Source organism: Condylostylus longicornis, unplaced genomic scaffold (genome assembly GCF_029603195.1).
Source record: "Condylostylus longicornis isolate FDR11 unplaced genomic scaffold, ASM2960319v2 ptg000044l, whole genome shotgun sequence".
Lineage (NCBI taxonomy): Eukaryota > Metazoa > Arthropoda > Insecta > Diptera > Dolichopodidae > Condylostylus > Condylostylus longicornis.
The window spans coordinates 7,584,867-7,609,816 of NW_026578013.1; the positions used below are offsets into that span (position 1 = coordinate 7,584,867).

The 24,950-nt window shown below is 25.3% G+C and overlaps 1 protein-coding gene across 4 annotated transcripts in view; it reads right to left on the reverse strand.

Moving 5' to 3' along the window:
• The window catches only part of LOC129610460 (protein phosphatase 1 regulatory subunit 12A), a 249,434-nt gene that overhangs the window by 40,887 nt on the left and 183,597 nt on the right, over positions 1–24,950 (reverse strand). For all 4 annotated transcript variants that reach the window (XM_055523061.1, XM_055523060.1, XM_055523062.1 and 1 more), the window contains 2 exons: positions 7,195–8,514; positions 3,004–3,631 (listed from right to left, as the gene is read on the reverse strand). In XM_055523061.1, the coding sequence (XP_055379036.1) occupies positions 3,004–3,631; positions 7,195–7,331 (765 nt within the window). In that variant the 5' untranslated portion in view covers positions 7,332–8,514. The remainder of the gene's footprint in view (positions 1–3,003; positions 3,632–7,194; positions 8,515–24,950) is intronic.

The window sequence follows — 24,950 nt, forward strand, 5'->3', positions numbered from 1 at the left end:
TCGGTAAGAAATATTTTGTTTTCCTTATAAGAAGTCTTAAATAAATTTTAATAATTATAAAAATGACAAGCAAAATTAAATATTAAAAAATTCTTAATAAAAATTAATTTGATTTTATTTAAAAAAAGGCAGGTCAAGTTTTACAAACGTTTTGTTTCTTCATTTTTAATTTGAATTTTCTGCCTGCTTTCTGTTTTTTTTTTTTTTTTGTTAAGCAATATTGAAGATCCGTGAGAATCCCCAAAAAATAAAAATAACAAACATAAACGAGAACGAGAAAAAAAATATGAAGATTAAAAATTGAGGAGTTATTTTGAATTTCTCAAAGCGATCCGGGTTCAGAACTTTTGCATCATTTTATTTACTTTTTTTTTATATTGAAGCTTCATTACATCACAACTTTTATTTTCGATTGAGAAAACCTGTTAGTATAAATTACTCATTATTAATAAGTTTCGCTTTTTTTAAATGTTTATTGATAAAAATACTAAAATTTTTTTTTAAAGCATGCGATTTCAGTCATCAATTTTGTGTTCGATTACACGATATTTAAATTTATTTCAAATATTAAGCAATTTTTTTTTACTTTTATAATAGACACTTAAAAAGCTAAAATAAAAATTTAAAGCCGGAAATTATGCTTGAAATTTTTAATTAAGAAAAATTTTTTTTTGTTTTAATAGTTAAGGGTATTGGTGGATTAATTCTATTTGTCGATCGTGTGTATGATTCAATTCGAAAACATGATCAAAGGTAGTATATGGGATAAGAGTGCTATTACAAAGTTTTCTACGATATTATCCGACATTTAGGTGTTAACTACTGGTGTTTTGGGAATTTTTAGATATTTTATAGCAAAGTTTACAAGAATTATGACTGGTTTTTTGAAAAGGTCTTTCCATCATCCAATGTTATTTGAGCTCATCTTGAATGCGCTAATATAGATACTGCTTGCTTGCGATTTCTCTTTTTTTGTTCGTTTTTATTTGCTACTACAGATGAACTGTTTTTAAGTTCATTTCCATGATTCAAAATATTTTAGAGGGAGCGCCATAGTATCAAATTTGCTAACGTTCAACCTTTAACTTCCTGGCGTTTTAAAACATAGTCTTCCAGTAATTTGGATTTCAAAAGCGTTTTTATTACCTTCCTAATAAAATTCAATAAAAGACAGATTAGTTATTGTTAAGGCGATGAAATAACAATTTCAAAATTTATTCCGTACATTAAAGAGTGTAGCTTATTAGAAACATTAAAAGCCACTTAATCTGCAAGAACATATAGAATTACGTATTGGTATATTATGTAAAAAAGGATTTAAAAATGGAAATTTACAGTCATTTTAATAAAGTAATGTCCAAAAATTTTTAAATTTTTTACAATAACATATGTGAATGGGCAGTAAATTCAATTCATTCTTTGAGATTTTCAAAACTCTTGTTTTACCAATTATGTTCATAGATTTTATATAGAAACATAAGTGTTTCCAGTTTATAAAATTTAAATTTTTTAATCCAAAATAAATTTTTTGGTTTTACTCTATTGGGAAATTTTTTGGATAAGTTCCAAAAAAAAAAATGTATTGGAAATCAGGACATAAATATTTATGAACCTTTAAAATAAAAAATTTCTATAATTTTAAGTCTAAAAACAAGTTTTTTTTCTCTTTATTTTGTTTTAAAATATGGTCAAGGATATTTAATATACAATCGAATTTTATTTTTTGTTTTTCTCTTTTTTCTTATTCTGTTATTGATCCTATATATGTGGTGATAATAACCATACTCCGTTTGTAATATTCCAATACTACATTTTTTATAATAAATGTAGTGTGTGGAATATGTAGAATTTTTTGGATTTTAATCAACTTTATCCTCTGAATTACAAAAGATATAGGGGTAGAAAGGTTGAATATTGAAATAAGATACATATTTGAATTTCAAATAGAGTAGTATCTTAGGCTGTCTTAACAATAGTTAACATAATACTAAATTTCAGAAATACAGAAAATTGGAAATTAGATTGTCAGTTTCTTTGCCCAATGAAACGATCATTTAGTTATATTGAGGCAAAAACGCCCGGAATATCTATACATAATTCTTTTGAATCCAAAATTTAAATTTATTAATAAATAAAAATGGCCTTATGAAGATCAACACAATGTGATATTTTGGTGAATTTCAACACAATATAAGGTGAGGTTAGGTTTGCTTAACGTGGTAACCGCAAGGTACACATTGCCCTGTAAGTCCCGTTGTGATACCGGCGGATCCACAAAATCTCCCACCCTCATGAGAACCAGGCCGAACTAAGGCTAGGTTTCTGGCTAAGGCCCCTAGCATTTATATTTCCCAGATCCATAGTTCGCAACACAATATAAACTTTTGGCGAAAAGTTTTCATAAAATATTGTAAACGTATAATGTTTTTGGGCACGGTTCTAATATTACTATACTATACTATAGCAGTTGTAAGGCTTTGGTTACTTTCAAGTTAGAATAAAATCGATTCATTTTTTTAAATTTATGGGAATTTTTAACCACAGAGAAAATATTTCATATTGTAAAAATTTGTTTTTCTGATTTTTTCTTGCATTTTTTTTTTATTTAAAATACCATTTGTGTGGGCGATTAAAGTCAAATAAATTTTGATTTAAGGATGTTAAATTGGAAATTATTAAAGCATACAATTTGGACGATAAGCATAAAAAAACGAAAAAAAAGTGAAATATTCATTTTCATATTTATTACTATGGTTGCCTATTTTTAAAGATTGTGGACAATAGTGTTAAAAAACACATATTTTTAGTGTAAGGGGACCGATTTCATGGTAAATTCAAAGGTCATTAAGGGATTTTTCAAGGATTTCTGGATAGAATTATTTTTTTTTTAAATTAAAGATTAAAAGGCGTAGTGTTGCTAAGCGATTCAGTGAAACCTTCTAATATTAAATAAAAACATTGTAATTGTGCTATTTTTATTATCATTAAATAATTTGAACTTACCGGTGTTGCACCTTGATAATCTGGTTCTTCTAAATCACCACCATTATTACCTATTTCTATTAAATCATTTAACATTTGTTTTTCGGTTTGTGCTCTTGTATCATCAATTAATTCTTGTGTTACACCACGTTTTGACATTTCAGCTTCAATGTAATCTAATGTATCTTCATCATCACATAAATCATATGGCATATTACCATCAGTATTCACAGCCAATAAATTAGCACCACGTCCAATTAATATTTTTACTAAATTTAAATGACCGCATGTTGCTGCCGCATGTAATGGTGTCCATTTATCACTATCTTGTGCATCAACATTAGCACCATAATCTAATAGCAATTTTAACATTTCAATATTATTATCAATACAGCATTGATGCAATGCTGTTAAACCATCTTCATTAGCAGCATCTGGTGTAATACCACGTTGTAATAATGTTGCTACTTCTTGTATATCATTACGGCTAGCTGCTTCTAATAATACAACACTATTTTCAAATGATATATGACGTCGTGGTGGATTATTACGTTTGGAATGTGCATTTTGTGAATGTTTTTGACTACGTTGTAATTTTGCCCATTCTTTTTCTTTTTGACGTGCAACTTTCAATTGTTGGGCACGTCGCCTGCATTATAAAAAAAAAATTAAAATTTATTGAGATTCTCAAAAAATATATTATGCAAAAATTGTGCTACTTATGATGTAATAATGTTGGCTAAGATTTTTTAACAGAAACATTGAAAATTTAATTTTCTTTTGACACTCTTTTGTCTTTTATACCGTTTAAGAAATTATGGCACAACAAAACGTTGCCAGCTTGCAGAAGTTTCATATTTGTATTATGTTATAAATTATATCAAACGTTTGAGATTCTGCAACATGCTACTAATAGGAAGGTTTTCTTCTAAGATTTTTAGTCGCGTTTTATGTCCTTTGTTAATTATAACGAGAGAAAAGGTAAAAGTACAAGATAAGAACAATAAATAATCAAATACGTCAAAAGCGAAAATCAATTGTTGTGAAGTTCTTAAAAGCTTTAAATATCAAAAACTTATTATAACTTTTTAAACGCCACGGTAGTTGACATGCGTAAACTATGTTCAATAAAGGTTATGTTACAATGTCATCCCATTCAAAACTTCAAAGAAGAATTTCAAGTCGGTTCTGTAAAGATTTTCCGTGCGTCCATCCTAATAGCATTCAATTTTTATCGATCGGGAGGATTTGTACACTTTGCTTTTGTACAATGAAACTCTCGTAAATCATGATCGTTAATTGAACAAGAAATATGTAGTTCGTACCCATTAAATTCTTAAAAAATGAATCGGCTACACTCTGCAATTAAAGTACTTTTTTAATTTGAAAACTTCAATTTAACTTTAACGCTACAGCACTAGAACTGTTTACCCATATTTGTGGAATATCTGAAGTGTTAACGTTTAAAGTGTACCCAATTTTGAGTAAATCTTTATTTTAACTCTTTGTCAGAATAACTTGAATGATTTAATTTTAAACTTCATAATGGAATAAAAACTGCTTTATTGCACTTAATATGTTTTGTTGCTTAATACACAATATTTGAGATCCTCTTAAATCTTTAAAATAAATAAAACCTTTTAATAAAAAACAAAATATTTTTTTTTCTTTGCCATCTTAGAGCACTTTTGCTTTTATCTCATTACTGTCTTTTCTCTTACATCAATTTAACTCAAATATACTTTTATCTTTCTACGATAATTAGTCTTTTAAAGAGAACATGCTCTCAATATTGTCTTTAATTAAAAAGACATAAATTTTTTTTTTGACTCCTCGACACTGAGTTCATTATATAGAGAAGAGCGTATAAGATAGATTGAAGTAAGTTGTCTATAATAAAAAAGTCCCAGAAGAAAGAAAAGGGGGGAAGATATTTGAAATTTTTATTTCTTGTGTACATGCAAAGTAAAAATTAAATTAAATTTTTAAATAATTTAAGACTTACGAAAGAGAAAATTTGTTGTTATGAGCAAAAGAGAAAAAAAGGAAAAATATTTGAATTGAACGTGCTGGTAAAACTTTGTGATTACTTAAATATTTTCAAAAAAAAAAAACTTTTGGTGGTTGGAAAGTTAAAAGGGTGGTGGATATCAAAATATTTTTGTTGATTTTTAAGGGGTGAAATTTCCAAGTTTACTTTAGAATATGTTAAGATATATTTTTGTTTTGAACGCAATTATTGTGTATGCATTTTGTAACGTAAATCGTTCCTAAATAAATTGTTGGAAATTATTCGTCTAATATCATCCTTTGTTTAAATACGTTTAGTACTAAAAAATTTAATAAAAGCAACTCTTCCGTTCCTTCATTCTGTCTTAAATTTATTTTAAAGCTGAAAAATATTTCGTTTGATTGTTTTGTAAAATGTTGACGTACTGAATTTTACAGCATGATTTTTTAGAGGGTATAATGCTATTGCTGTTTAGATATTTGTGTTTCTGACATTTAACCAGCGATTGGTTACAACTGTTGCCAATATCAAAGATCTAAACCCAAAAAATATATTCAAATTATTATATAAATATAGAAAATTTAAATGAAATCTCATTTTAATTTGAATTTTAATGAAATCTCATATTTTGGACCTGGAAATTTCCAGCCGAGATCATGCGATTAGAAATTTCCTTTAGTTCTTTTTAGAGGTATCGTGAAAACTCTTGTTTATATCAACTATTCAGCATTAATCATTACTTTAGAATATGTCATTGATGGTATTCGAGCGGAATTGTGCCAAAATGTAGCTCGGATTTGAACACCCACTTAATGAATCACTTAATAAAAAACGTAGACGTGATTAATATTTCTGTACATAAAATTATGTTAAAAACGAACGGCGAATAACGATAAATTTTGGAATTTTCTGTGTTTTTCTTTAAATTTAAAACTTAAACCCTTAAGAAGTCACTCCACATTAGTGAGTAATATAGAAACTGTGTAGAATATTTCTCAACATTCCCGAGTACAGAAACAATATTTATAGCAGTTTCTTCTTTTACAAACTAAGAAAACCAAATAAAAAAAGGATGAAAAGTTTAAAATACATTTTATTGGTATTGAATTACCCATTCTGATTGAACCAGTATCGATGGGTTTGACAAATATTGTGTATCAACTCCCATTTTATTGCTCTTTCTTAAAGAATTTTTCATAGACTTGCAATAAAAAAGTTTTTTTCTTTACTATTCAAGAGAACGAGAAAAAGTTTTATAAAAAATAAATTTTTTTTTTCTTTGCCTGAGGTAAATAAATTTATCTATGCATTAAAATAGTTTTCATCTTATACACATTCAATTGAATTTGATGGAAAAAGTTTTTTTTTTCTTAAATTGTGTACATACAACTAAAAATCCTTGATTCATTTCAAATCGGCAAATCCTTTTGAAAGTTTAATATTCGCAAAACTTTTCAAATTTTACGATTTAGTTTTTGTATGTTTTTTCACAATTTTATTATTATTTTTAAAATTTCAACAATTTTATTAAATAATTGTGAATTTTCTTGTATTTTTACCATTATTCTAAATTATATTTTATTTAAATTGATAAAGGAAAGAATACAAATTGTTAGACCTTTAACACAACCATTAGTAATGCAATAAATTTTACTTGTATGGTAAGAAAAGTTTTTATTGTTTAGAAATTTTTGTGCAAGTTTTGCAAAAATCAATTATATAAGCAAAAAGTTTTTAAATTCACAAAAAAACTACAAATGGAAACTTTAAATTCATAAACTTGTATTTGTAACTTGAATTCACCTCATATGATTAGCCCAAATGTATGCAATTTTATTTATGAAAATACACAAGAAGAGGTGAATTTGTTTTTATTGTAGAATTTCTATATGATTATTACTTTTCAAATCGAAAAATAAATAACTAGTTAACTTTAAAGTTGTTCATTGTACTGTTATACTAGTGTACATACTCATATATCGGAATAAATCGGAATAAAACTAAATATGATAAAAGACGTCAATTTATTTGGTTAATATTCACATGCCAAGTAAATTAATCATGAAAACATTTAGTTATCTGTTAATTTTTTTTTCGTATCGCCCAAACTTATGCAATTTTTTTTTTTTTGAAATTTTGGTAATGAAAATTTTCATTTGGAAAATTCTTACTAATATACAAAATAATTATTAATTACTTACATTCGAGCTAAATGCAAACGTTCTTGTGTTGGTAAATTTTCTATTGTATGCATTTCAGCTATTAAATCAGCATGCTCCATTTTCGACGTTGCGTCAAATTCCTTAACAACACGATTCGTTAGAATTCCTTTGACCATAACCGCAATTTTTTTTTTCTATTTTTTACGTTAAAAGTGGAAAAACAAATTTAATTTGTTTTTAAAATTGAAATTGAATGATAAAGCAAATAACACTAATTTTGCAAAATTTTGTCGAATTTGTTGTCTTAATTGTTTTGCCTTCTTCACCTACGTTATTTGAATGAAATTTTAGAAATATAGAGATGTCACTAGAGTTTTCTCTGTGCTGTTTTTATTTCCGTTGTGTTTTGGTATCTGTGATGAAAATTGAAAGTCTGTTTAAAGACAAAATTTATGGATTCTTTGCTTTGTTATCTTCTAGATCTAATGCAAAAATTTTTATCTTGTATTGTGTTTGTGATTTCTGTAGGATATCTAATTATATTTTGGTATTTGTTATACATTTACTGTTTTAAGGGCTTATTAAACGTTTTTAAAATGAAGATTTTTGCAAATTAAGATCAAAATTGTTAAAGTGTAGTTGCGTAATACTTGTATAGTGCAATCATAGAGTCTTTGATTTTTGAAAAAGATTTTTCAATTATTTATACGCCACCGTTGTTTTCTCTTACAAAATATTTTATCAGATATTTTAGAGATTTTACAAAATTTTTATCCTTTCATACTTGTAAGTTAATTTTTATTTTATTGTGATCTCTGCTACCTTTTTATCATATAAATACTTGTTTTTCCATTAACACTTTAATTATTATTGATTTTTTAATTCCACTATTGCTGTTCTACTCTTATGGTACCTTCTTTTGCATGCATGCAGAACCTCTTTTTTTTTGTTGGTTAACCCAATTTGGTTATTATTTTTCTTTCTGTATTTTCATATAATAGTTTTAAGAACGTATTTTTAATTCTTCACATAAAACAGGATATGTATGTATGTTTGTATTGTTGTAAATTGTGGTTTTATTTTTTCCTTTTAATTTATATATTTTTTTCGTAATTAAAAGTGTTCACAGTTCACTTTTTCTTTCATTTTTCTCTATCTCTCATACCAATGATTTTTCAAGGTTAATTAAAAAATAGTTAATCTTGTGTTGTTATTTTTGATCTTGTTGTTTGTTGGTGCGGTTGATTCTGTTGGTATTTACTGGCCCATTTTATATAATTTTTATTATTGCAAGTAATTTTAATATTTTCGAACTGCATTTTATTTTGTGATATTTAATCTTTATAGTTAAAAGGATATCTGCAAATATAAGAATGAAAAGAAAAATTGAGTTTTCATAATTTTTGTTTTTTCGTATTCAATTTAAAATAATGAAGATTTATGTATTAAATTACATTGCCTTCAATAATATTTGCAATGCAACAATATGATTAAGAGAAAAATTGATTTAATATGGGGATTGTGTACATTTATTTAATGAAAATTAAGTGAGATTTTTATAATTAGGACTTAATGGAAGCAATTATTCTATTCCGGAAAAATTAATGAACCAACGCCGTGAAATAGATATTTAAAACTGATTTTAAGTGATATATGAACTCAGAAACATTGATTAAAAAAATTGATCGAATTGAAATTCGGAGTGTATTACAAATAGAATAAATTGAATTGTCATGACAAACTGTTGCGGTTTTCGATTTACTTACCAATATGTTAATTGGTACACTAAATAGCAAGAATATTGCAAAGTTAAAATTCATATTTAGTATGATAAACAATGTTTTTACAGCATTTGATTACAATTTACGGATGCAAATAAGGTTTAAATAAATTCGAAGTAGATATAGTTACTCAATCATTCAATAAAATTAATTTAGTTCAGAGATAGAAAGAGTTTTAATCACAAAAGATCCTATTGGCCCACTTGGAAAGGGTCTACGAACGTGGTCCCCTACGAGGAAATTGCCACATTAAAATCTAGAAATAAAGATCTAGTTTGATAAATCTTATTATCTGGAAATCACTTCACATAAATCTTCAATAAACGAAGATATTAAAGAGAATTCAAGTATGCATCCGAAAAAAAAAATTCCGTATGCAACTAAAATTTCACCAATTTAGTTTAGCCTTTAACTAAATGAAAATATTTTCAAATTATAGAAATAATGTTAATGAAAATTTTTAAATTTAAATAACCCAATTTAATGGAAATTTTAATATTGGAGAAAATCATAGTTTTCAAAAATTACAGATTAATTAAGTTAAATATGAAAAATTAAAACATTAAATATGATTTTGACATTGTTCAGAAAAAAAAATTCTTTTTTTTTTTTAATTAATTGTTAAAAAAAATATTACTATTATTCAACAATGTTATTATAAATTAATTTACAATTATAATTAAATGTGGGTGGTGACAATATTATTTCCGGTATTATTGAGAAAATCATATTAATGTCAAAGGATTAAAATAAATTATAATAAAATAAATATGTTAAGGATTTTGGAAAAGCACTATAGTTATTTATAATGCAATTTAACACTGCAGTTTTAATTAACACAACAAGATCTATGGTTAAATGTCATAGTTAAAATTGTTGTTACTGGCAAAACGGAACCAAAAAAAGTACTTATAAATTTTATGTAAATTCAAAATAGTCAAAATTTTTGTAATTTAATTTTAGAATCATCCAAAGATTCATTTATGAAATATATTTTATAATTCATCTCCGTCTCTCTTCATCCAATACTAAAAGTATAAGCCAAAATCTTTATATCCACATCTTTTATATAGATATTTTGGGAATTTAAGAATTTAATTTATATTTAGAAATTTATGTATATATGTGTATGTATGTACATATATAATATGTATATTCTATTTAATATCGATTTTTATAGAGCAAAATTCACGAATTCAATTCTAAACGATATCACGTTACATGCTCAATTAGATGGTGAAGTGAGAGAGATGTGGGGGAAGCTAAAAATATTTTTTAAAATTTATATAAAATTTAAGATGAATTTTTTCGTCCTTATAATTAATGGTATGGTTTTATAATATTCCAATCGATCATTTAAGGTGGTAAGGGACACTACAATAAATATTTAAATTTCATATATTTTTTTTAAATATTTTTTATTGTAAAAATATTTTTATTAATAAATTGAAGTATTTCAAAAATAAAATTCAAGGACAAAATAAAAACAAAACGCATTGATTGGTATTATTTTGCCTTTTATATCCGTACGAAAGTATGTATGTTCCAAAGCTATTACAAATTTACCTTACTGTTTGTAACCCTAAAAAGTAAAAACACTAAATTTCACAAATGATTAACAATAGTAATTGTTGCAATCCTATTTAAATTGGATGTGATCCAGGCAGTGGTCCGGGAATCTGCCCTACAACTTTGTTATTTGGCCCTACCTCAGAAATTATTCAAGATATTATGTCGAAATTTCGCATAAGCAAATATATTACTGGAGCTGTTAAGTGTGATTATGTGCAATAAAAATTGTTGAAATTTCTTGATTCCTTGTTATAATTGCCGTACAACTGCCATACAACTTGAATAGTTATTTAATCATATTGAAACTACAGTAATGAAATTTTGCATAAATTATTAAGGTATGAATTTCATTGAAAATTCGCCATTCAGTTTGTAACCATTTGTAGAACAAAACCAGCATTATTAGACTCTGATTTAGCTACAGTATACTTTTTTGCCAATAAGATAACTTCGTAAGGGTATCATAGAGTTGACATGATCAACTCTATTTTTTTTTCACTTTTTAATAAATTTAATAGGGATTTCTCGTTGTATAATGGTAATTTGTTAATTAATATTAATTTTTTCCAACAAATATTTGAAAATTTTAAAATTTATATTTTGTTTTTGTTCATATCTTAGAATCTATCATTATAGGAAGCTCAAATCAATATTATTTATTATTTTGGTTTTTAAGATCAATAAATTTCAATGTCGTAATGAACAATAAAATATTGAAAAATTTAAACTAATTTAATCAATGCTAATATTCAACAAGAAATTTTAAACTCTCATGAAATGTTAAAAAAGATTAAGAAATCTATTCTTATCTGGATTTAATGATTTAAATACTATTTATAAGGGCCACAAATAGAAATTGAATTTTCCCTTTAAAAATTTCCAAGAAATCCAGTTAAATCACTTTTGATCCTTAAAGTTTTGTATGGGAGTGTTCATACAGTTGTTACATTTTGACTGCGGTTTTATTTCGATTACCATTTTATGTATGGGACTATATAACGTGTGCCCTACCGAAATTATATTTTTGACAATGTTTACACGGATTTTTTCCCGAAAATTATTGCATTTCTACGAGTTTTATATTTTATTTATGTAAATTTATGTGGAAAAATACATATGCATATATGTACATATAGAAAAGACAATGGGCCTAAAATTTTGAGTTGCACTTCATCTTAAGGTTCCCACATCCCCAACTAATTAATACGTTTAAAATTCTACTATACTATGTAATCACAGATAAAAAATATTTTAATTTGTAATAATAAAACAAGTTCTACAAATGAAATTGGATTCTGAATTGTAAAATACGTAAATTAAGAAATTCACGTATTTTACAACTCAAAAATTTCCCAACATAAAATGAAAACAATAAAAATAATTTTAATATTCAAAAGTGAGATTTTTTGTGACATTTTTACAAGAGTTTTTTCGGTATGCTACAGGATTTTAATATCAAAATTATTAATATACTTAAGACCCAGAAGTAGGGTATTGTCAATGTAATACACGTGCAAGTTTCCATCTTAGGCAAAAATATCTGCAATGAATTTAAAAATAATTTATAGTTTTTTGGAGTTTATTCTAATTTTTCATAAGGATAATTTAAAAATCTCGAATTTCTTTTAAATTTTTCTAATATTTTTGGTGAATTTGAATTATAGAGAAAAGAAAGAAAAACAACACTTTAATTAGTTTTATTGAAAAAAAAATTGTACATTTTTCAATTAGGATTACCTAAAAAATATTTTTTTGGAAATTAATAATGAATTGTTATTTTCTTTTTGGTTTAGAGCCAATAAAGATGAAAATTTTATGCACACACATATTCGTATGTTTACATATTTATGTATAGGCTTATATTTGGTTATAGAAGTTGGTATTATTGGTATTATTTAAATTTTATGCATGCTGAACTATTTTCCTTAAATATTCGATAAAAAATATTTTTAATGAGAAAAATTCATTTGAAATTTGAATAAATGGAATAAAAGATATTAAAAATTATTTTTCATATGAATTTCATCAGAGTAAAATACCAAGCTTAGAGAATAAATCGAAAATAATTTCCGAATTTATGTATGAAAATCATAAGGGGTTCTAGCTCTTGAATTTGAAAATTCGCTTGAAAAAAAAAATATCTTTTAAAAAAACAATTAAATACAAATTTGAACACTTCCGGACCAGTCCCGTTTTCCAAATAGAAGGGTATTGAATTATCAGAAAAAAATATAATACTCGTACTAGATAAAATGAAATCAATCAAAAATTGAACAATAAAAATTCTTATTCATGTAGGTAATTCAATTGGAATATATCGGAATATAAAATATTAGGCTTGATTTTTGTAAATTTTCTGATTTCGGAATATTTCGGACAAAGATTTTAGTTTACGAAGACCCATTACATACATTATATTTGACATTAGTACATTATTTAATATAAATATCTACTGGTTTTAATAAATATGTTTGAGCTAATAATAAATTATTAGCTCAAACATATACATACATGTAACGTTTTGTTGTATTCTCAATCATTCACAATAATCCACAATTTTTTTAAGTAATATAAGTAAAATAAAAACGAATGGGTCGAAAATAATCAAATTATTTTTAAACAATGAGATTAATTTTCGAGTAACTCAATTAAGAAATAAAGAAAAATTTTATTAGTTTGACAATCCAAAAAGTCAAAAGTAGCAAAATTTTGACTTGTATACAGTTGAGAAAATTGTGATCAGTTATTTTGTTTCTTATTACGAAACAATTTTGAAAGAAAATGAAAGTGAGGCAATAGAAACTGATTAGCTACTCGTATTTAATTGAAATTATGCAATTAAAACTGAAGAGAGGACAGTGGAAATTTCAATACAGGCGATGCTACGAAATAAAAGAGCACAAAGAGAGAAATAATATTGAGATAATTATGGACACAGGCAAGCACTCGTAAAAATTTCGTTTATGACACTAATCCAGAGAGAGTGTTGTTACATTTTTCAACATTTATTTTTCATACTAATGTTCATTTAAGAGCTGTACTGTAATCACCTAAAATTTTCAAAAATCAATAATTTTACCATTCTCATTTTCAACAATTTCATAAAGATCTAAATTTAAATTATATTTGAAATTCATTAAAAGTTTTTATTTCAATGATTTAATTTTATGTTAAAAAATAAAATAATTTAAATAATTTAAGTACTATGAAACCGTAGTACATACAAAATTATCTATTACAAATGTCTGGTACATAATCACTTGAATGTTACAATGTCCTAAATAAATACATACATTGAAATTTAATTCATAAAAATATGTAAATTTATGGATATAAAAAAGAACATTTACAGTATAAATTATATGCAAATATTTATTGAAAGTGTACAAACAATTACAAGATTTAAGTACATATGTGTACATACAGGGATATAAAAGTACATACGTGTATACAATATGTACAGACATTTGTAAATAACTGAGTATTCAAATGTGTAGGCGAATGTTGATATAGCACTTCTTATGTGTCCTATTTTAATAATACTTTGTTGTGTACGTATTATATTTGAATAGCCTATTGACTTTAAGAGCAATTCATATGTACATATATAACAGCCTGTGTATAGGAGAAGAAAAATATTAACAATAAAAATGATCTTTCCATTCAATATAATATTTAGATTTATGTGTATAATTCCAAATTATACATATTGATGTCAAAATATAAATATTAAATCTAAGATACATTTACGTAGGTATATATGTATGTATAATATTTAAATTTTTCAAAATTACTTAAACCAATGTACAGGATGTTTTCATGTATGTGAACAAGCATAATTCACAATAATTTTGCAGTATAATTAATAATTTATTTAGGAATTTTGATTATCTTGGAAAATGTGTTGAATTAAAAGTTCTAATCTCGTTTAGTATTAAATAATGAAACGGCAATACTTTCAGCAAAAATTAATGGTGTAGGCTCGGTAATAATCTTGTAACTGGTTCCGTTAATAAAACATACACTATAAATAATCAAGAATGAAGTTTTATAAATTTATTCTTTTATTTTTGAAAATTCGAGCTGTCAAAATTATTTAATTATTTTTCGAAAATTTAGCTGTCAAAACATTAACAATAATCATTGTTGTTAATGACATTTTCTTCTTGTTGTAAATATCACTTGGTCAAGACTACAAATTTTATGATGTCGCGGCGATAAATTTGACGTTCGAGACAATTTGGATTTTGTTTTATGATCAAACAAAATTCATGAACAAGTTTTCTTTTTATACCCTGCACCTTCGTGAAGGGTATATTCACTTTGGTATGGACTGTGAAGGAGATGGAAGGAGTCGTCTCTGGTAATAAATAGACATGTCCGTCCGTCTGTCTGATCGCACGATAACTCAAAACGAGTACGAACGAGCAAAGTTTCCCAAGTTGTTTCTGTTCTGCCATAGACGGCTACTAATATAATTGGACCAGTTCGGACAATGAGTTCGGGTAGTTGCTATACAATCCAAAGTGGTTTTTTTTAATATTTCAAAAAGTAAAAAAGATATTAATATAAAATTTTGTAAAGGTGTGTCCAATTACACTTCACATATGTTCTGAAAATTTTAATGGAATGGGCACTGGTTCGTGTAATCAAGAACAAATTTTTAAACTCAGATTATCAAGGTGCAGGGTATAATTCGGTCGATTTATACCGGCTCAAACATTTTTACTTGTTATAATTTGAATTTTCTCTAATGTGTAGGTTTTTCTCAAAACTCCCATTTTAATTTTATTGAATAATTCAATTTCTCGTTATTCATATGAACGCCCCCCTGTTAATGAAAATCATTTAATTTCTCATATACCCACACATACATATATGTACGAGTATATATGAAGCTATCTGTTAAGTGAAAAAATAAAATTAATATTGCATCAACAAGCTTATATAAAAGTATTGGATTATTATTCAACATTATACCTAACAAGATATTGGAAACTACAAAATGTTGATGAGAGAAAATCAATAAACCATGTATGAGGAAAAAATAAAAGGATACTAAATAAAAAAAGTATTTCCAAAGAAATTATATAATTTGTTTGAAAATTTAATCTTGATAAACTTTTAAACTGTTCACTTTTTTTGTGAGGTTCAAAAAAGCCAACAGAATGTTTTATAAAATTTTTAACTTTTCGTACTCTACATTTTTATAAAGAGCTATACAAATTTTTAAGTTGAACATTAAAAAAAAAATTTCTTTGAATTTCCGCACAAACATGAATTTTTTATATTGTTAATCAAAAAACAAATTTCGTCCTTTTTTTTTTGTGTGTAAAATAAATATTGAGAGAAAAAAGGGGAAAAAATTAAATCCTTTATAATTTTTCTATTCCTTTATTCTCTTCCCATTTAATAATTTCGGAAAGTTTTTAAGAATCCTTTGCCAAACAACGAATATTACGTATATAGAAGTAGTGGTCCACTTTGAATTTTATGTAAAATTTAAAAAAGAAAAATGTTCAATTGGTGTCTGTATTAAAGCACTTATGTACATACAGTCAGCACATAGCACTCACTTAAAATTTGTTGTTCCTGAAAATAGTAAAATGACATATAAGTTTATGAGGAAAAATTCAGTAAATTTTTAAGTCCTCTAACTGTAGTGTATGTATACAATATAGAGTTAAATCCGGTCATAATAGTTTTCTTCTTTCATTTTTTAAACTTTTATAAAACCCTAGCAATTTAGTTGTGAATAATAAAAAATTTTTGGGGTTTAGGGCATAAAAGAATTAGTTTGATACACAATTTAATTTTTTTTTATACCCATGCGAACTACAATATAGAATCATAGGGTATTATAAATATACCACTCTGATTGTAATGCTGAGAATGTATGTAGGGCTCAGTGTCGAAAATTTTGATGACGAAATGAAAATTAGCCATTTTGTTTGTAAATTGAAGCAAAGGAGGAAGTGCCTAAAGCGACTTCCATGTAAATCCACAAAAATAATCAAATACTATATCCCAATAATAATTCTTTTTACAATGGTGATATTTTTTGTGTACGAACAAGTTTAGTTGTAGTGTGGCCATCAGTTTTAATAAAAATTGTTTAATATTATTTCAATTATATCGTACTACATTAAGTTATGCAGTGGTCGAATTTAGCACAAATTGCAAAGGCGAATGTGAATTCAAAACCTAAAATTGGAAAACGCTACTTAGACGGATTCATTCTGATTCATTGATTCCTGACAATTGAATCGAAGTTTGGGTCTTGAATAGAATTAGATTGTATCGCATAAAGTGTGCTTACAAAACCATCAATGTACTATTCTTGGACAATGAGGCAGACCAATTCGGTCGCTTGGCTCATACCAAAAAAGAACGGCGTTAGCCTAAGAATTTCTACGGAACGAAGAAAATTACTTCTTCTAATTTTTTTATTTGTACAATCAATTTTTGAAAATTTGGAGTTACCCGAAAATATCCTATATAATTTCCACATAGGGACTGTTTCTGTAACATTTTAATATTTTTTCTTTTTGTTAAAAAGATGCTCAGCTTAAGGTATGCATTATTCTCTCGTATTTTTTTTTCCAATTAAATTGAAAGACTTTACATGTTATTTACTATTCGTCGACTATAACAAAATGTAGCTGCTGTATACCAAAAGGACAACACAAAATATTTTTATTTAAAAAGGAAAAAAAAATTTCACAGTTCAAAAGATTTAAAGGTAGACACATATTGTGCACATTCATACTTGTATTGTAATCACATCGTATACAACATGTAGGCAAGTATGTGTTTAGAGTGTTAGGATTAAGGAACATATCCTTATACTTTAAAAATATTTATTGGTAAAGAACTTATACACATACACAGCTACAAACAAAAATATTTTATATATTCTTATCTGTTCCTTTCATGAATTAATACTTTTGATGTGGAAATATAAAAAATTTAAATTAAATTTTTTAATGTAAATAAACTCTAAAATTTAATTGAATTTGTCTGATGGGGTTTGAAAATAATAAAATAAAAATGAAAGAAATTAAAAGAACCAATAAAAAATTTTTTATTTTATTAGGATTTATAAATTAAATTAAATATAATATTTAAGTGATGACCGTTTGTGTGTTAATCCCTTTCAAAATTTTCAAATAATTTTCTGTTTTTTTCCCCCTTATTTGTTCGTACATTTAAAAAGGGAATATGCTCCTTTTTTTTCTCTTTCTAAATAAATAAATAATTAAATTTTTTGATTGTGATTGAAAGCTTTATAACAGTGTCGGTATATAGATGAATATACATATATACATAAAAAATTAACCGTTATCAAAAATATTGAATAAATTATCCTTAAAAATACAAAAAAAAAGGATATTTTTAAAGCAGAAGATAATTAAAATTTATTGCTTAATACAGCTATACATGTACGAAATTATTAATTGTGTTATATGCACGGTTTTCGATTTCAGGACTTTCTATAATTAGTGCACACTCTATCGAATTTATGATAAAATTTTTAATACAAATTTCAAATTTTGTGATAATTTTTTGAATAGTTATGTAGTATGGTAGTATAAAGCATAATGTACACATATATATATATAGAGGGATTCGGACAGTATTAAATGAATTATTATAACACTTTTAATTTTTGTTTCATCACATTCAACACTATATATGACATTTTGTGGAAAAATTAACATTATCAGGTTAATAAGGTTTACGCTTTTAATTAATTGAAACAATTTAAAAATTTATTGAAATTTATGATTGAAAATAAATTTTATTTATGAAATTTATAATTGATGTTGTTATTAATAAATTGTTCGTGCATCGCAAATATTGTTTATTCAAACTTATGGGATTAATAATATACCTTTGTGAATTTATGTGTATTTATAATTTTGAAGGGTTTATTAAATTTTTTGCGATCAATAATAAATCAGATTTTAAAAGTGAAAAATTTTGATTTAGGAAAATTAATAGTTATGTATAATATAAACGTCATTTAAGTAAATTATAATTGACATTTATTTCCCAATATTTAGGTAATGTAAATTCACCCTAATGTCATTTACTATACGTATATCAAAAATTTTATATTCATGACTTGTATAACAAATGAAATACATTGAGTTAGTCTGTAATCGAACCTGAAATAGAAAACTTGCTGTTTTAATTCATTTTACATTTACATATAGCAAATGAACATTAAATATACAGGTGAAACAAGCAATTAAAATTAATTAAAATAAATTATAAAATATTTTATTTAAATATGAAATTATGAATAAAATTAATCTTGCTTTTGCATTATGAAATTTTCCAAAGTAATAATTTTAATGTTTCTTACAGTGCAAAATGTAGATGGAAGCGTAAGCGCTCGTCTATATGCAAGTATGTATGTGGGAAGTTAATAAAGTAAATTATAATTATGATAATATTTAGTTCTCAAAACTTATTTTAAATTTACATATTTTTTGTTAATTGGAATTAATAAACTCAAATATATGTGGTTCAATTCTATGAGTTGAGAAAATCATCTACGATGTCTTAATTTTCCCATGTTCATGGTTGATTTGTGAGGGAAGAAACAATTTGAAAAGTAGGAAAGGGAAAATTATATTATGTATAAAATGTCAAAAAAAAATTATAGTGTTGCTGTTCTTTTATTAAAATTTAACCTATTTGTTTATATATGACACTTTATTGATTTCTAGTTTTTTAAAAATAAATCGTATATTTTATTAAAATTTGAAATTTATACTAAAAGACTCGGGTAAAATATATTTGAGGTTATGATACAAAAAGATTGTGAATGCCGACTATACATTAGAATAAATTAATAAGAGTTAATAATATGTAGAAGGAAAATGTAAAACTCTATTTTAAGAAAATATAAATTTTTGAATTTCATGGTAGTTTTCTTTATTTTTTCATATTATAAGAAATTCACTGAATAATCTACTTCGTTTTAAAAAACTATTTAAAAATTCAGATTTAGAAAATTGTGGTAGCTACTAACACGTGGTTTAATTTCTATCAGTTTCCAACTAATTCCGTGGGTTACAAATTTTTAAATATTTATAAGTCATTGTACTTTTTCTTTTCTATGTGTTTTTTTAGTTAATATTTATATTTTGGTTAAATTTCTAACTTAAATTTGACTTTTGTCAAAAACAACTCTTGAAAAAAAATTTAGTCGAATTCATATTTGCAGTCTCAGTTTAGAACTGCATTCGCAGTCCTTTTTTGTTACTGCACACAGCAAAAGTTTAAGCTTTTAATTCTGTGATAGTTCAGGAACAATATTTGCAAAAAAAAAATTAATACTATTTTGGTACAAATGTTTATTTTTAATTTAGCAATTATTTTTCTTGGTCTGTCTTGTCATTTTTAAGTTTTGACATTTTTTATAAATAGCAGTTTTTATCGGCAAAATTACTTCTTTTTAGTTCTATTACAGAGTAGTTCTAAGTATATAAGACCAGAGTTCGTATAAGGGCGTTGCAAATAGAAATTCGACCTTTCTCTCACATATTGTGATTTCACTGCAAACGGTAGCCCAAAGTATTGAATTATTCTCACCACAACGCCATCATATTAATGTTGAACAAAAAATTATTTCTCTCTTTCACATAAAATAGATTGCAATTTACTCTTTTGGAGTCAAGTTTTCTTATGGCAAATTTTTGAATTTTTAATAACTAATTGTTGTAAATGGCAAGTCTTTCTTACAATTCGGCAAATCTTACTGTAATAATTATATGAAATTTATATAGAATTTAAAAATTCTATATGACGTACTCTCATTTTCTTTAATTTTTAAATACCATTCAAAAACGAATCCACTTCCTTAAATAATATTAAATCAGACTGCAAATAATCATAAAACATGAAGATATTTTAAATTTTATTATAGAAATTATAATAACAATAACCTTAAAGCATCCTTACTCGAAATTACTATTTAAATTTTTAATATTTTAGTAAATAAATTTTTGGTTTATGTAGGAACCTACATACATAAGAATGCGAAGACAAGGAAAACTTAACAGTTTTTTTTGAAAAAAAGGAAAAAGGTAAGAAAACATTTTTATGTAAATTTAATTTCTTTATGGATAAATTTTTATAAACTTCTTTCCTTCCCAGTATCAAAAGAAAAAAATAATAATTTTCAAATATAATTTTTGATTTTCAACTTTATATGCATAAAATTATGTAGATTTTCCTTACACAGAAAGAAAAAATTTTTTTGAAATCATTATAAAATTTTTTTTTGTTTAAGAAGACAGACATTTTTTCGTTAAATTTTTTAAATTGAAATTGTAAGATTGAAATGAAACTTTATACGATCACGTATGTTTGACAATATGAGAGTATAATCATAATTCATCATAAAAAATTTCAATTTAATCTGAAGATATTAAAAGTTTGTGTTACTAAAAAACAGAACAAAAACAAAATTAAAACTAAAAATCTCATGTCAAACCAAGTACAAAAGTACAAAAACCAAGAGGAAAATGTTAAAATGTCAAAAATTATACTTGTACATATATAAATACATACATACACTTGGGTTGTATTAAAATATATACTTATGTATTCTTTGTGTACTCCTTTTAAAAGATTTTTTTTCTCTTATTTTCTTTTACATAAAAAAAACTCCTTTTGATCCTGATAATACTAATAATAATAATGATAACAATGATATTGATGATAAAGATGATTATGATTTTGATGGTGACATAATGTAGAATGAATAGTATAGTATATTTTCCTATAAAGAATAATAATAAGTAAAAAATGGAATAATATTTTGTACATGATACTTTTTTGCTACCATATTGGAAAATATGTTAGAGGCAAAAAAAAAGAAAAGGAAAGGTTAATATTTATGCAAAAAACACAAGGTAAATCGAGTTAACATTACATACGCTATATACGGTGAACATGAAAAAAAAACAAAATTATAAAACTAAAGTGGGAACAAATATTAATCTTGACAACGTTGTGTCAGAAATTTTATGAAATTTACGGTATATGTCATTAAAATGTCAATAAATTATAAAAACTAAATTATATTTTCAACAAATTTTAACTAATATCGATTAATCGGCATTTTAATTTTCTACATTAGAGCGAATTTAGAACTGTCAATAAAAATCCGTCTTCGTTTTTTACTTCAAAGCGTTCAAAAGTAAAAATTAATTTTCTTTTTTATAGTCAAAACATACTCAGATTACGCTGTACGGGTTCAAGAAGAAAGATTCAAATTTCATACACCTCATATACTATTTTGTCATTTCAGTATTTGAAAAATTATTAAATAAGAAAGTTCTATCGCATTCATTTTTAGCTCTTAAAACATTAGAGCTCTCAAATTATTTTTCATTTTACCAAAGCGTACAGTGACAATTCCGGATCTGATGAGGTTCAATCTCTGCGAGCCAGTAAATGTAAACGCTAAATAATTCACATTTCTGTCATGCATGAATATGATAAAAAGTTTGACAATTGATAAAATCTAATTCACAATCGATGATAATTTATTCGATTGACAATCAATAATCAAGAAATTGATTTTAAATTTTTCTGACTCAAGTTTCTATTTCTTTCTTTTGTGAGAATTAAAAATTATTGAGGTTTATTCATAATATACGTATAATTTGTTTGCCCTCTATGTTATAAACGAACCGAAATATTTGAATGACAGAAGCATATTTCGATTTTTAACAGCGTTAATTTGTAAACATATCACAGTATACGTTATTATTTAAGTACTATACTTGATGAAAATTTATAATATATGAAAATTTTATAGCACAAGGGGAAAAAAAAACAAAAATAGAAAAATAAAATTTAAAAAAAAAAAGAAAGTAATAAGGGGTACATGCATTGTACAAAATTTTCTCTAATATGCTCTCAAAAATTTATTACATCATATACGCCCCCATAAATGTGTTCTATATTCATGCTAACAAACATGTGTGTATACTATATATTGATACGGATTACAAGGATATTTTTCTTTATATTTATGTAAAAAAAAAATGTTTGCCATTTAAAAAATTTCTCGTTTAGCGTTAATATTGTAATTTTCATATAGAAAATTCTTCTTCTATTTAACTATGCTTCTTATTATTATTATTAAAGTTAATTTCATATTTTTAGTTTATTATCTTGTTAGTATATTTGGAAAATTATTAGGTATATTATTAAGAGAAGTTGTTATAAGAGGCATTCAAAATTAGGTTATCATTATTGGGATTATTTAAATAGTGTATACTCTTCATATATTCACTCAAATGTGTGCATGTGTGCATCATTATATTTTTTTCTTCTAAATTTATCTTTAGTTGATTTTCATCGCAAAAATATTTTGCAAATGAGGGCAAGTTTATTATTTTATATTTTAGGTTAATGGAATTTTATAGTTAGTAAATAAGAATTTAATTTAATTTCAGTTGTTAATTTTGATATTTTGCTTTTTACATAATACCTGCAGTGATTGTGATTGCAAAATTCAATTCGCTGCTTTGGCTATAAGTAAAGCAGCTACATTATGATTTTTCGTACAACGAAAGCATTGAAACAAATTACATGGGTGTAAAAACAAATGAGCTTAATAGAAAACTTTAAAGCGATATTAAAAATGAAATGTACTTCGAATTCGAGTATATGTATTTTAACAGTTTGATAAAACTGTTGGATTTTTTGATTTCTTTGGGTATGAATTCTGCAGTTTTGACTATATTAACATAAAAAACTAAGATGGCTATAATATAAATTTAAAAAATATGACCTATCTCACTCCAAAAAATTTATATCTCCCTGGGGTCCGATGGGCCGGAAGCGGGCCATACTTGATTGTCCAAATTTGTGGCTATAGATGAGTGTACTCACTGGAAAATGTCTCTCGATGGTTCATCTGAAAAGGACGGGCAAGGCGGAGGTCGGGGTTTGCTGTTTTGGCCTGGAAGAGAACGAAATGCTGAAACCATTTATTGGGTTAATGCGAGGCGGTAACTCGCCTACGGCTAAAATGCTTCGGAAGACGGTTTGTGATCCTGATAGAGGTACAATAGCAGTGATATAGTGATAATGCAGGAGGGGATGGGAATGACAAAAGATCTCATAGGTCGATGTGGTATGGACCTAACGGCCTTCGTACCCACGGGAAAAAACTTAAGGAAAATAACAATCTTGAACAATATTGTCACTTTATATAAAAATATTTTATTATGCTTACACTTTTCTGTTAGGTAATTTGCTCCTTTATTTCCAAATTAACTCAACTTTCATTTTTTTCAAATGAATTTTTCATAATATCAATGTCATGTGTGCAAATACATAAATTTTTTTTTGTATACGTGTAATATAATTGAATCCTTTATGATATTGTGATTAAAAAATTAAATTCGTTTAATTCAAGGATACAAGAATAATTAAAGTGAATAAGTTCATGTAAAATTTTTATTTCCATTAATTGACACGTAGTATACATAGTTTTGACATTTTAAAATTTAATTGAAACTGAAAATTTCATTTCACTCTGAGACTTTTCATAAATAATCTCGTGTTTAGGTTTCACTTCAAAAATAATCATCTTTATCATTATGATCATCATCGCCATCATCCTTAATATACAATGTTCTCAAAAATAACACGACTGTTGTAATCGGTTTAAAATTTCTCTCAGAAATTCTTTTACAAAAAAAATTGTTTTTGTTTTTTTGCTTCCATTAAATAATTTGGAAACAAAACCCGAAATAAAAGAGAATGTTAGTGACCTTTTTGACTTTTCACTACTTTTTTGTCAGCTTTTATTCTTTTATTGTTTACATTTTTGTTATTTATATTCAGATTTCCTTTGAAATTATGAAAAATCCTGTAAAAGTTTAATTTTATGTCACATAAATTCCTTTAAAATCTTGTAACAAAAGAGAAAAGTTATAATAACTTTTTCTTTGGGTTTTGATTGAATTTTCATTCAAAATTACTTAAATTTTTTTGTTTTTTAGGAATTTAAAATTTTTTTAACTAATATACGAAAATGAAAATTATGGTCTACGTGACAAACCCATTTAGAATCACTGTTGCTTAAATTCTTCCATTCAATACATCACTTTGGTGTGTTTTGTTGTGTGTGTAATAAAATTTTTTTTATTATAGAATGGAAAGTATGATAAGTATGTTAATAACAAGCATTGGTTATGGTTAAAAATAAAATTCTAATAAAATATACAAACAGAAACCACATATTTACAACTGTCCAGATTATTAGGAAATTTTATTAAATACAAACCACCACTTAAGGTTTTCATTTTTTCTTTCTCATCCATTATACTTTTAAATTCATTTTACGTGACTTTTTATACTTTCAACAAGAAAAGTTCTATGGAATCAAATTTAGTTTCCTAG